The sequence below is a fragment of the Biomphalaria glabrata genome, chromosome 6, assembly GCF_947242115.1.
Source record: "Biomphalaria glabrata chromosome 6, xgBioGlab47.1, whole genome shotgun sequence".
Taxonomy (NCBI): Eukaryota; Metazoa; Mollusca; class Gastropoda; family Planorbidae; genus Biomphalaria; species Biomphalaria glabrata.
This window is the reverse complement of record NC_074716.1, coordinates 13,897,142-13,911,527: the sequence shown is the minus strand read 5'-3', so window position 1 is coordinate 13,911,527 and position 14,386 is coordinate 13,897,142. Positions and strand designations below refer to the sequence as shown.

Here is a 14,386-nt window from a genome sequence, read left to right as displayed (position 1 = left end):
CAACGAATTTATTCATCAACGTGATAACTACTACAGGATCAATACTTTCATCTGGCAACCTTTGACGTCTGCCACGATAACCAACCTGCAACTATCGAAACAACTCTTTGACAGTTGTGTTGCAACAAACCAGAACTACAGACGATAGTTCTACGTCACTACTCAGCCTCTCATCACTACGAAGAAAACTTCATGTTCAAGTCTACTACATGTCTTTATGACAAGGTCAGTACAACCTTACGTCATTTTACAGGCTTTATCTATCAACTTAGATCGCCTTGTATATTTACTTACTAGCGACAAGTAATTGTTTTTCATATTGCCTAATCAAGCGGCAACTATTATTTACTGTCACTCACAAGTGATCAGAAATCATCTTATAACGACGATTTATAAGGTTAAACATTGAACTAGTGTGTATCTTCTAAATAAAAAAATAACCTAAGAACATTTCAATTGAAGTATATTCAAGTCTACTTTTGAGTAACGACAATCATTTAGACTCAACCAACAATTTAACAAGTACAAGACTACTTGCAACTGAATTACCATGGCAGCTAAAATGTTGACACTACAAGATTTTCTCGAGATGGCCAAAGAATTAGCCATGCCTAAACCAGAAAGACTACAATGGGCAAAGCAAGAACTTGAAGAACATGAAAAGAAAGTATTAGCCCAACGAAAAGAAGAGATGGAACATGAACGCCTAATGAAAGAAGAAGAACGCCTTATAAAAGAAAGAGACATCCAATTAGCTCAGGCACAAAAAGAAGCAGCGAATGCCCAACAAAGGTCAGCAGGTTTTGACAAATATAAACAAATGTCAAAAATGGCCAATTTCCAAGAATCGAAAGACAATATTGATTCTTATCTGATGCGTTTCGAAGAACTAGCTAAAGCATCAGGTCTACCTGAAGAACAATACTCTAGAACTCTCATGAGCCTTCTTACGGGTAAAGCCATAGACATTTGCATTCAACTTCCAGCGCACGAACTAGACAACTATAGCAATGTCAAAGAAGCACTCCTGAGACAGTATGGCGCTACACAAGATGCATACAGAAAAAAGTTCTATACAGAAAGGCCTCGACAAGAAGATGATCCATTAATATTTGTATCAAACATGACAATGTGGTTTGATAGGTGGATCTCCTTGTCAAAAATAGAAAATTCATACGAAAATCTGAGAGAGCATGTCATCATAGATGCCATCACACATGCACACTCAGAAGATATTCAATCCTTTATCATTGAAAGACAACCAAAAGACATTCAAACTTTGACTCAAATAGTACGACAATACAGGGCAGCATATCCAAACAAACCTATTAAACAGTCTGCAGAAGAGAATTTCATCTGTTATACCAAAGAAACCAGAACACCACGATTCTCAAGACCAGAAAAAACGCCAATTTGTACAAACTGTAATTTCAAAGGACATTATGCTTCACAATGTAAAACCAGAGACATAGAATGCAGTTACTGTCATCTTAAAGGTCACTACGCAAACGAATGTAGAAAGAAACAAAACAACTTTAGTGACAGATCCAAAGAAAAACAAGCAGCCAGGTACCAGCCACAATCTACAAGAAATCAAAACTATGGTAATCAAAACAAATTCTACAACAGAAAACCTAGATCTGAACACACAACAATGACTATAGTTACAAAGTCTAAAGGTCTAGAATACTATCCAGGCTTAGTTGGAAACCAGAAAGTGGAAGTGATTCGAGACACAGGTTCGACGTCTGTGGTCGTACATTCAAAATTCGTCAAGACTCATCAATACACAGGCAAATATGTTGCGGCTACAGCTTTCAATGGTACAGTCAGCAATCTACCTGTAGCAGAAATTAACATTACAACACCTTTCTACAGTGGTGATGTAGAAGCACTAGTATCAGACAATTTACCTGTAAATCTGTTGATTGGCAACATTAAAGGAGTTCGTGATTGCACTCAACGAGACCTACAAGACTGGTCGAAAGCCATAAAAGTAAGCCAAGAATGTAATGCAGTCATTACAAGATCAATGACAAAAGAAAACATTGAATCAGAAAATCTACAGAATGAATCAAACTCAAATCAACAAAATGACAACGCAACCAAAGAAACTACAGACCAAGAAACCACTAATCAAAATGAAATGACTAGCAATTCAAACATCCCGCCTGAATTCAACAATGAAGAATTTAAAGAAGAACAAAAGAAAGATCCTACTTTATCAAGACTATACAAGAAAGCTCAGACCAATATAAATCCAGAATCAAACAATGAACCATATCTTGACAACGGAATGCTAATGAAACGAAGCAAAAACAAAAATGAAATCATTGAACAAATAGTCGTACCACAAACATACAGAAAGACAATAATTGAATCAGGACACAGCAAACCTTTTTCTGGACATATGGCTGTATCCAGAACAAAGAAAAGAATTCTACAACCTTTCTATTGGCCAAGCATAACGAAAGATGTAAAGAAGTTCGTCAGTACATGTCATATTTGTCAAATGAAAGGACCTAAAGGTAGACACACTCAAGCACCAATTCAAACTGTAGAACTCACAGACAAACCATTCCAGAAAGTCGCCATTGACATTATTGGACCCATACCAATTGAATCAGCAAGAAAGCATAAATACATACTTACTTTAGTTGATACATGTACAAGATGGCCAGAAGCAATACCATTAGTCAACATAACAGCTATTGACATTACCAGAGCTTTGTCAGAAATTTTCTCCAGAACCGGACTACCAGAGGTGATACTAAGTGACCGAGGGGGACAATTTACAGCGGAAATCACGAAAGCATTGGACATGGACATGTACAAAATAAAGATGAAATTTACAACGGCCTACCACCCACAGAGTAACGGGCTCTGCGAACGTATGAATTCTAGTTTGAAGCAAATCATATCAAAAATAGCAAATGACAACCCACAAAATTGGGATCTTTTAATACCAGCAGCACTTTTTGCTTACCGAGAAAGTCAACAAGAAACTACAGGTTTTTCTCCATTTGAAATGCTCTACGGCGCAAATCCGAGAGGACCTATGGCAGCACTAAAAGAATCATTAATGGCACCAAGACAGAATGCAACAGCAACAAAAACAGCATTTCAACATGTCATAGACACTCGAAATATGGTCATTCAAGCATGTCAAAAAGCTAAACAAGAAACAGCAAAAGCCAACATAGCTACCCAAAGACGAGTAAACGAAAGCAGAACTTTGAGAAAATTAGAACCAGGAGATAAAGTGAGACTATTATTGCCAGATAAAAAGAACAAGTTTTTTATTCAATGGCAAGGACCATTTTTAGTTACCAAGAAAGTCACAGACGTAGACTATGAAATTGAAATAAACAACAAAAAGAAAGTCTATCACATCAATATGCTACATAAATATAATGAAGAAATGCAAGAAAATGAAACAGTGCAAGACACAATTACATGTTTGACTATTCTTCAAGAAAGTGATTCAAATGATACACAAGAACTCATACTCCCGAATCCAATATCAACACAAACAGAATCATGGAAAGACATAAAATTGAACAATTTATCATGTCAAAGAAAGCAAGACGTATCAGAAATACTAAAGAATTACTCAGCAATTTTTACCGACGTTCCAGGCAAAACATCAGTTATTGAACATGAGATCAATTTGACTAGCGACAAACCAACAAAACAAAGACCATATCCAGTTCCAATACATTATAGAGACTTTCTACAAAAAGAAATCAACCAATTACTACAACAAGGCATAATTGAACATTCAAATTCGCCCTACGTAGCACCTATCGTACTTGTGAAACGACACAATGCTACAACACCTAGAATGTGTGTAGACTTTAGGCAACTCAACAAAATTACTTGCCTAGACTCTTACCCTATGCCAAATCCAGAAGATCTCATGACACAGTTTGCTGAAGCAAAATTTTTTACAAAAATAGATCTTTCAAGGGGATATTACCAAATTCCAATGAAAGAACAATGTAAACCATACACAGCTTTCACTACTGCATTTGGACTATTCCAATTTAACTACATGCCATTTGGTTTAGTCAATGCAAGTAGCACATTCAACAGAGCAATACACCGACTATTCGGACAAAGAAAAGATACTGTTTCATATATAGACGACATATGTATCTTTCACAAATCTTGGGAAGAACATTTGCAAGGACTAAAAGAAATCTTTCATGAACTAAGACAGCATGGCTTCACTATCAAACCAAGCAAAATGGAACTAGCCATGAATGAAGTAACATTTTTAGGTTACAAAGTAAGCTACAACTCTTTAAAACCTCAAGATGACATCATCAAGAGAATATTAGACATTCAAGTGCCTAAGACAAAGAAACAAATCAGGAGTATACTAGGACTTTGTAACTTGGGGTATATGTCACGTCCCTAGTGACACCTCATTGTTTACAAATGAGGACATTGTACCTATCTCAAATCAGGTCAGCGTACCCACGCTTAAATGCCAGAAAGATGCCGATTAAAACTTAGCTCAAGACTACAGCAGGGAGACATAATTAACGTAGGTTAAATTACAAACACAGTTCCTAGCGACACCTCATTGTTCACAAAATGAGGACATTGTACCTATTTCAAATCAGGTCAGCGCACTCACGCTTTAATGCCAGAAAGACGTCGATTAAAGCTTAGTTCAAGGCTACAGCAGGGAGACATAATTAACGTAGGTTAAATTACAAAAACAATTAAAAGGAAAATTAAATGTAAACGGGTCAAGGAGTCAAGGATGGGTATTGAATTGTCACTGTTCTTTATCCTAAAGAAAGATATAAAAGGCGGACTGTTAGCTTGTGACGGGAGAGAGAGCTAGAAAGTTAGACTTAGTAGTCACTAGTTTTTAAAGTAAATATTTACTCATTTTATTGAACATTTCACTGAATCCTGTATCTGTTATATATATCTTTGTACATACATTTATTGTTTCAAGTTCAAGTTTTAAATAATTAAAACTAAAGAAAACATATCAGCACTTTGTTACTTCATTACTTGTTAAAGTGTTTGAACTATAATCAAGGCACCTCCGAACCCGCATATGTCACAAGTTTATAGCATCAAGATCTGCCAGTTAAATAAACATAATAAACACGTGACAAGTAGCATGCCATGGGATTTCGTAGACATCACAATGACGTAACGTCTTATATCTCTTTAGGCCCACAAATCTGTAGATTATGCTCCTGATAGAGCCTCAATTTTATCGGAGACTGTTGGGGGTTCGTATCTGAATGAAGAGTTTTTGTGAACATGGAGATAGTCACCAGGCTGCTTTGAGAACCACTTCCAGCTATACTCCTGAGTTCTCTACAAGTTATGCACATACCTAGCTCATGCTCAAACTTGACAAACCAATTGTCTCCACCCCCTCCCCCTTCCCCGCTCCACTGTTCTCATATAGATCTAGGAATTAATGAGCTAACAACTATTTGGTGGCACTCAGTGCTGTAGGGAAAAGGCCCAAAACATTCTTTGCATTACACGGTCTGTGTACGTTCTGAGAAGTGAGAACACTTTCACACAAACATTTCTACACATTCGGGAATGCGTACCACGGTAAGTGGTTCAGGTAAGGGGCTCGGCTACCTAAGTAAATGGTATGTAAGAAGTTATGTAATAAAGGAAACAAATTGTACATGCTATTGAATACATAAAAGGGTTAAAAGGGAGTGGAATTAATACATCTATAAAGAATACACTTTGATAAAAACGCGGGGGGGGGGGAATAGTTACTTTATCTAAAGTTTTATATAAAGTCGTGTAGTTTATAAGTCAGTGACAAAATGTATCTAGAACTATGTCAGGGTTGAGTTGTATCGAGGTCATTCCTTATAGAAGGCCTCAACTCTGACCTGCAACGTCACAATCTGTTAGCAGTTTAGACCAATAGCTCGTTGCCACGTCGTACATACCTCTGACGTGGCAACGAGCTATTGGTCTAAAATGCGCACAGGTTGTGACGTTGCAGGTCAGTGCTCAGGCCTTCTATAAATAATGGCCTTGGTTGTAGTCAGTTTGTGTCCCCTGTTAATTTTGTGTAGGCTTGCTAAATTCCTAAGTACGAGATTCAACGAACCACACAGAAATAATCTTATTAGCCTATATTTAAGGGGAAAAAGATAACAACAACAAAACTGTTTAAAAAGTAGAGTATTCATTTTTACCTATGGGTCTGCTTGTGCGTCGTCTGTTTAATAAGCAATGCAGCTTTAAAGGTCATTCGATATTTTCAGAAGGAATATCAAACTATCACAATCATATCTCGGTCTATACAATATGTTCCTATAATGATAAAGCTTGATTGCCTTTGAGTCTTTGACTGTACCGTTTTACTTTACTGTAATTATTGTGATATAGGAATAGAGTACTAAAGGGTTGTTTCTATTAATCTTGTTGTTATAAAGTCTTTGTTATAAAATATGTACATGAGATGTGAATCGTAAGTCTTTTGAAAATACAAATAAACGTTGTCTGTTAAAATTAGCAACAGATACACAAAGTCAGAAAATATATTTATGTCACATTTTTTGTTACTTTATTTTGACTAAATTCTAACAAATGATAAAACTGTATGGATTAATGTTATAACATGGAGAGAGAGCAGAAATTAAGGGTCACGGATTGCAGATGCCATACACAACAGAAGCAGAAAGAAGGGTGAAAATACAACGGCGCCTGGCGATTACATATGCCCAACATGCGATCGCAGCTCTGTATCAAGGATTGGCCTCTTTAGTCACACAAGAAGTTGCAAAGATCGTCTCTCGAGACGTAAAATGCCACAGACATATATATATATATATATATATATATATGTGTGTGTGTGTGTGTGTGTGTGTATTTCTATGGTAACCGTGGTAAGAGGTTAGCGATTGGTTAGTGGTTATGCAGTGTGAATGATGGAAGGTAATCGGCATTGTCGTCAGATGTCTTGGTTAGGCCACAGACTGGCACAGACGATTCCTGATTGTCAAGTGAAAAGACGTATAGTTATTTAGACTTTGTTCAAAATACCATGATTATATTATGACTATATTTATTTTATTTCATCAAGTTTAAAATGTGTCATAATAAAAGTTATATTTAGTATTGCTTACAAAGAAGTTATTCAAATGTAAGTTTAACAAGTAAAAATATAATATGCCTACAGCGGTTTAGTTCAGTCTCACATCTCATGTCTCATGTCTTAAATCTCACATCTCATGTCTTATGTCTTAAGTCTCACATCTCATGTCTCATGTCTTAAGTCTCACATCTCATGTCTCATGTCTTAAATCTCACATCTCATGTCTTATGTCTTAAGTCTCACATCTCATGTCTCATGTCTTAAATCTCACATCTCATGTCTCATGTCTTAAATCTCACATCTCATGTCTTATGTCTTAAGTCTCACATCTCATGTCTCATGTCTTAAGTCTCACATCTCATGTCTCATGTCTTAAATCTCACATCTCATGTCTTATGTCTTAAGTCTCACATCTCATGTTTCATGTCTTAAATCTCACATCTCATGTCTCATGTCTTAAATCTCACATCTCATGTCTTAAGTCTCACATCTCATGTCTCATGTCTTAAGTCTCACATCTCATGTCTCATGTCTTAAGTCTCACATCTCATGTCTCATGTCTTAAGTCTCACATCTCATGTCTCATGTCTTAAGTCTCACATCTCATGTCTCATGTCTTAAGTCTCACATCTCATGTCTCTTAAGTCTCACATCTCATGTCTCATGTCTCTTAAGTCTCACATCTCATGTCTCATGTCTCTTAAGTCTCACATCTCATGTCTCATGTCTCTTAAGTCTCACATCTCATGTCTCATGTCTCTTAAGTCTCACATCTCATGTCTCATGTCTCTTAAGTCTCACATCTCATGTCTCATGTCTCTTAAGTCTCACATCTCATGTCTCATGTCTCTTAAGTCTCACATCTCATGTCTCATGTATCACATCTCATGTCTCACGTCTCATGTCTCACATCTCATGTCTCACGTCTCATGTCTCACATCTCATGTCTCACGTCTCATGTCTCACATCTCATGTCTCACGTCTCATGTCTCACATCTCATGTCTCATGTCTCACATCTCACGTCTCATGTCTCATGTCTCACATCTCATGTCTCACATCTCATGTCTCATGTCTCACGTCTCACATCTCATGTCTCATGTCTCACATCTCATGTCTCATGTCTCATGTCTCACATCTCATGTCTCATGTCTCACATCTCATGTCTCATGTCTCACATCTCATGTCTCATGTCTCACATCTCACGTCTCATGTCTCATGTCTCATGTCTCACATCTCATGTCTCATGTCTCATGTCTCACATCTCATGTCTCATGTCTCACATCTCATGTCTCATGTCTCACATCTCATGTCTCATGTCTCACATCTCACGTCTCATGTCTCATGTCTCACATCTCATGTCTCACGTCTCATGTCTCATGTCTCATGTCTCACATCTCATGTCTCATGTCTCACATCTCATGTCTCATGTCTCACATCTCATGTCTCACGTCTCATGTCTCACGTCTCATGTCTCATGTCTCACGTCTCATGTCTCATGTCTCACATCTCATGTCTCATGTCTCACATCTCATGTCTCATGTCTCACATCTCATGTCTCATGTCTCACATCTCATGTCTCATGTCTCACATCTCATGTCTCATGTCTCACATCTCATGTCTCATGTCTCATGTCTCATGTCTCACATCTCATGTCTCATGTCTCATGTCTCACATCTCACATCTCATGTCTCATGTCTCACATCTCATGTCTCATGTCTCATGTCTCACATCTCATGTCTCATGTCTCATGTCTCACATCTCATTTCTCACGTCTCATGTCTCACATCTCATGTCTCACATCTCACGTCTCATGTCTCACATCTCATGTCTCACATCTCATGTCTCATGTCTCACGTCTCCTGTCTTGTCTGTTCCAGGAACAAATGTGCCTCTATGGAGAAGATCGAGAAGTTCCAGATAGTTTTTAACAATCCAGCGGCGACCTACTTTGCTGGAGAAACTGTCTACGGCTACGGCTGGCTAGTAGTCAAGGAACCTGTCTACGTGTCTAGTAAGTGACTGCCTGTGTTTTGGGCCCCACCGAAATGTTGACACTGTAAACGTTTTGTACTGTCAGATAGTCAAATAATGGGAAGAACATTGAATAACATTGTCACTTGTTTTGTCACTTGTCTTGTCACTTGTCTTGTCACTTGTCTTGTCACTTGTCTTGTCACTTGTTTTGTCACTTGTCTTGTCACTTGTCTTGTCACTTGTCTTGTCACTTGTCTTGTCACTTGTCTTGTCACTTGTCTTGTCACTTGTCTTGTCACTTGTCTTATTTCTTGTTTTGTCACTTGTTTTGTCACTTGTTTTGTCACTTGTCTTGTCACTTTTAGTGTTGTTACTTATCACTCTTACCCCTTGTCTTCCCACTTGTCACTCTTGTCACTTGTCTTGTCACTTGTCTTATTTCTTGTTTTGTCACTTGTTTTGTCACTTGTTTTGTCACTTGTCTTGTCACTTGTCTTGTCACTTGTCTTGTCACTTGTCTTGTCACTTGTTTTGTCACTTGTCTTGTCACTTGTCTTGTCACTTGTCTTGTCACTTGTCTTGTCACTTGTTTTGTCACTTGTTTTGTCACTTGTCTTGTCACTTTTAGTGTTGTTACTTATCACTCTTACCCCTTGTCTTCCCACTTGTCACTCTTGTCACTTGTCTTGTCACTTTTAGTGTTGTTACTTATCACTCTTACCCCTTGTCTTCCCACTTGTCACTCTTGTCACTTGTCTTGTCACTTTTAGTGTTGTTACTTATCACTCTTACCCCTTGTCTTCCCACTTGTCACTCTTGTCACTTGTCTTGTCACTTTTAGTGTTGTTACTTATCACTCTTACCCCTTGTCTTCCCACTTGTCACTCTTGTCACTTGTCTTGTCACTTTTAGTGTTGTTACTTATCACTCTTACCCCTTGTCTTCCCACTTGTCACTCTTGTCACTTGTCTTGTCACTTTTAGTGTTGTTACTTATCACTCTTACCCCTTGTCTTCCCACTTGTCACTCTTGTCACTTGTCTTGTCACTTGTCTTGTCACTTGTCTTGTCATTTGTCTTGTAACTTTTGTTACGTGCGTAACATTGAATCCGTTTTAACATTTGTGGTCTCTATGTTTATGCCGAAAGCCTTCTAAATGGCTCTGCTCTACCTTCCTAATACTAACACTGTCAATAAGAATCGTTCAAAGCTACATTCTACTAAACATTTGCTACAATTTTATTTCATACCAAGACCCTTATGTATTGCGGTGTATCTTGATTGCCAGCTTTGAAGTTGATTTCTAACAACTTTTGTAAAGCGCGTCTTTTCTATTCATAAAGGATGCTCGGTCCGCTTTGGTTTCATCTCTTTTACAGACATGTGAGGGGGGGGGTACCTGGGAGAAGGTTTCCTTGCTGAGCAAACAATTGAATTTCACTTCAATTTTGTTATACACATTTCCGTGTCTAGATCAGGATTCGAACTATTTATTCTAGATGTGGGTTCTGCTACTCAGTCACGAAGCCCACAAAACTAAGAGCAGATCATCTGCCAGGAAATATAATAGCAAGCAAAATATTTACAGATTATCTTAGAGGAAGAACTTCACATTTACAATTATATCTATCAGTAATGTATTATTTATTTCCCTTTTACGATATCAAATAAATAATTAATTTCCAATAATTAATTGACTGATTGGTTAATTGTTTTAATTGAGTCATATTTTGCTAGGTACCCCCCCCCACACACACACCTATTGTTTTTGTTTAGTGCTATTCCATAATTTTATCTTTCTCAATACACTATGACCCTATCACTTATCAGGACCAGTTGGGCAAATTTTTTTTTCGGCGTGATCCGAAAAGGGGTATGGAAGAAATCAATTGTATAATTATCTAATGGGACAAACCCCCACATATTTAGCCATATATCTTAATACTGAAGTATTAATTTCCATTGCTGGTATCAAACAAAATAATTAATTAACAGTTACTGATTGACTAAGTTGTTCAATTGTTAAAATCCATTTATGTTTTGTTTTGTACAATAAATATTTGTGTAAAGTTTCAACTTGATCCTTGTAATGGCGTGGGAGGTTAAATAACGTGAAGACACTGTCGACCAGATGGAACAGACAGACAAAGTGAGTTGATATAAGCTTTATACAAATATTTCTATTTTATGTTTCTTACACAATAGCTACATAATAAACTTGCCTGTAGTCTACACATTAGCATTGGATATTAATTAACAAAAACAGAAGACATTTGTCTACGACGTAGAAATTATCGACTTGCTCCAATGATTAGCGAAACAATCCCAATAATTTCGAAAAAATAAAAAGTTGTATGAAAACAAAGTGAAACACAAAATGAGAACAAAGTGTCATTGTAAGTCACGAGGGTTTTTATGCCTCGTTGTCATGGCAACATTCAACTTGATATTGGAAGAATGAAAAAAAAACATGTCCTATATTTTGAGAATAATGAAATTGTCTGGTAGACAGTGGATCATTCTGATTGCCTGTAATTCTAGATCTAGTAAAGGAAAAAAAATCGATTTTTTTTTAAATCAGATTTCAGAGGGTTTTGGACATTGGATTTCATTGGCTCTCATACAAAAATAATAGAGTTCTACAGATCTAATAAATTTAGAGATATATTTGTACATGCGAGATGCATTTATTGTCTTGTTCAGTTCTTATCTGAGTTGTTTCTGTGTGTGTGTTATTTAGGCTATCAGACATGAGTTATTCTTAGCAGCCTTTGCATGGATTCATTTGTCAATAAATGCTGACCGATGGGTTGTTTTTATGGCCGGCGAATTTTTTTTTCTACAAAAACGTTTTTATGTCCAGTGTTGTAGAATGAATGTATTGCATAGGCGTACGTATGAGTAGCTGAGTTAATGTGTTCTGGGTCATGTCATGCACATTGTATAGGCCTACACATGTGTAGCTGAGTTTATGTGTTCTGGGTCATGCCATGCACATTGTATAGGTTTACACATGTGTAGCTGAGCTAATATGTTCTGGGTCATGTCATGCACATTGTATAGGCCTACACATGTGTAGCTGAGTAAATGTGTTCTGGGTCATGTCATGCAAGTGTTGTAGGTTTAGTTAGATGTGTGTTATTTAATTGCGTCCAAATTCAAACATGGATGACATTGAAACATTTTGTACTGAACTGTCTTCTTCTTCCTTATTTAATACCAATTTTTTGTGTTTAGTGTTATTCCATGCTTTTAGCTTTCTCAATACGCTATGACCCTATCACTTATCAGGACCAGTTGTGCAAATTTTGGGGGGAGGGAGGTGATTTTTTTTAACCGTACTCGCTTTTTAAAAGCATTTATTTAAAAAAAGGAACAATCTGAATTCGAACTGATGGCACAAGCCTCCTCAAGCCGACATACTAATCACCCTGCTAGCAAAACGCCAATGAAAATAGAAGAGTGTATAGTTATCTATTATTTGTTAAAAACTTACTTTGAAGCGGCGACCTATAAGGGGGACTAATTTAGCTTATACCACCACTTCAGTCAAGTACAATTTCTTTCCCTTGTTCGAAATACCAAACAAAATAATTAACTTATTGGTTATTGTTTTAAATGGATTCTTGTGTTGTCAGGTAAAAGAAATAATTTTGCAAAATTTGGGTGTGGGAGAAATAGCGAGTACAAATAATTTACCAGACAATCAGACAGACAGACAGACAGACAGACAGACAGACTGACAGACTGACAGACTGACAGACAGACAGACTGACAGACAGACAGACAGACTGACAGACAGACAGACAGACAGACAGACAGACAGACTGACAGACTGACAGACTGACAGACAGACAGACAGACAGACAGACAGACAGACTGACAGACAGACAGACAGACTGACAGACTGACAGACAGACAGACAGACAGACAGACAGACAGACTGACAGACTGACAGACAGACAGACAGACAGACTGACAGACAGACAGACAGACTGACAGACAGACAGACAGACAGACTGACAGACAGACAGACAGACTGACAGACTGACAGACAGACAGACAGACAGACTGACAGACAGACAGACAGACAGACAGACAGACAGACTGACAGACAGACAGACAGACAGACAGACAGACAGACAGACAGACTGACAGACAGACAGACAGACAGACTGACAGACAGACAGACAGACTGACAGACAGACAGACAGACAGACAGACAGACTGACAGACAGACAGACAGACAGACAGACTGACAGACAGACTGACAGAGTGAGTTGATATAAGTCTTGTAAACAAAAGTGTCGACTGCTAATCGTGTTCAATTATTATTCGTGACGTATTTTAGTTATTTGTTAAAATGAAAATCATGACTCTGGCATTAATAATTACAGTATCGCAGAAGTTACATACAAATATAGCTTTGTAATGGCCGAGACAAAGATTTCTATTTCATAAACTGTTATGTTATGAAAACAGCAAACAAAGACTTATCTTGTGTAATGATTACACCATTCATTTCAGTTTGACAATCACAATGATTTATGTAACGAACATACCAGACAAAGATGTATGTAACTTATGTAATGAACACAGCAGACAAAGACTTATGTAATGAACAGACCAGACAAAGAACTTTCTTTTGCACCAGACAAAGACTTATGTAATGAACTCACCAGACAAAGACTTATGTAATGAAAACAACAAAGACTTATATAATGAACAGACCAGACAAAGACTTATGTAATGAAAACAACAAAGACTTATATAATGAACAGACCAGACAAAGACTTATGTAATGAACTCACCAGACAAAGACTTATGTAATGAACTCACCAGACAAAGACTTATGTAATGAACTCACCAGACAAAGACTTATGTAATGAACTCACCAGACAAAGACTTATGTAATAAACTCACCAGACAAAGACTTATGTAATGAAAACACCAAAGACTTATATAATGAACAGACCAGACAAAGACTTATATAATGAACAGACCAGACAAAGACTTATGTAATGAACTCACCAGACAAAGACTTATGTAATGAGATCACCAGACAAAGACTTATGTAATGAACAGATCAGACAAAGACTTATGTAATGAACAGACCAGACAAAGACTTATGTAATTAACAGATCAGACAAAGACTTATGTAATGAACAGACCAGACAAAGACTTCTTCTATGTTGTTGCTTGATACAAGAAGAATGGGTTTGCTGACACCATAAAAATGGCTATTTTTCAGCGGGCGTTATGGCCCTTGTGTTAATCTCTACCAGTTGTTGACAAGATTACTT

General features: G+C 37.3%; 1 protein-coding gene across 5 annotated transcripts in view; it reads left to right on the top strand.

The window, feature by feature from the left end:
• The window catches only part of LOC106073086 (arrestin domain-containing protein 3-like), a 209,833-nt gene that overhangs the window by 83,014 nt on the left and 112,433 nt on the right, over positions 1-14,386 (top strand). For all 5 annotated transcript variants that reach the window (XM_056032067.1, XM_056032066.1, XM_056032065.1 and 2 more), the window contains exon 2: positions 8,987-9,120. In XM_056032067.1, coding sequence (XP_055888042.1) covers positions 9,003-9,120 — 118 coding nt within the window. In that variant the 5' untranslated portion in view covers positions 8,987-9,002. The remainder of the gene's footprint in view (positions 1-8,986; positions 9,121-14,386) is intronic.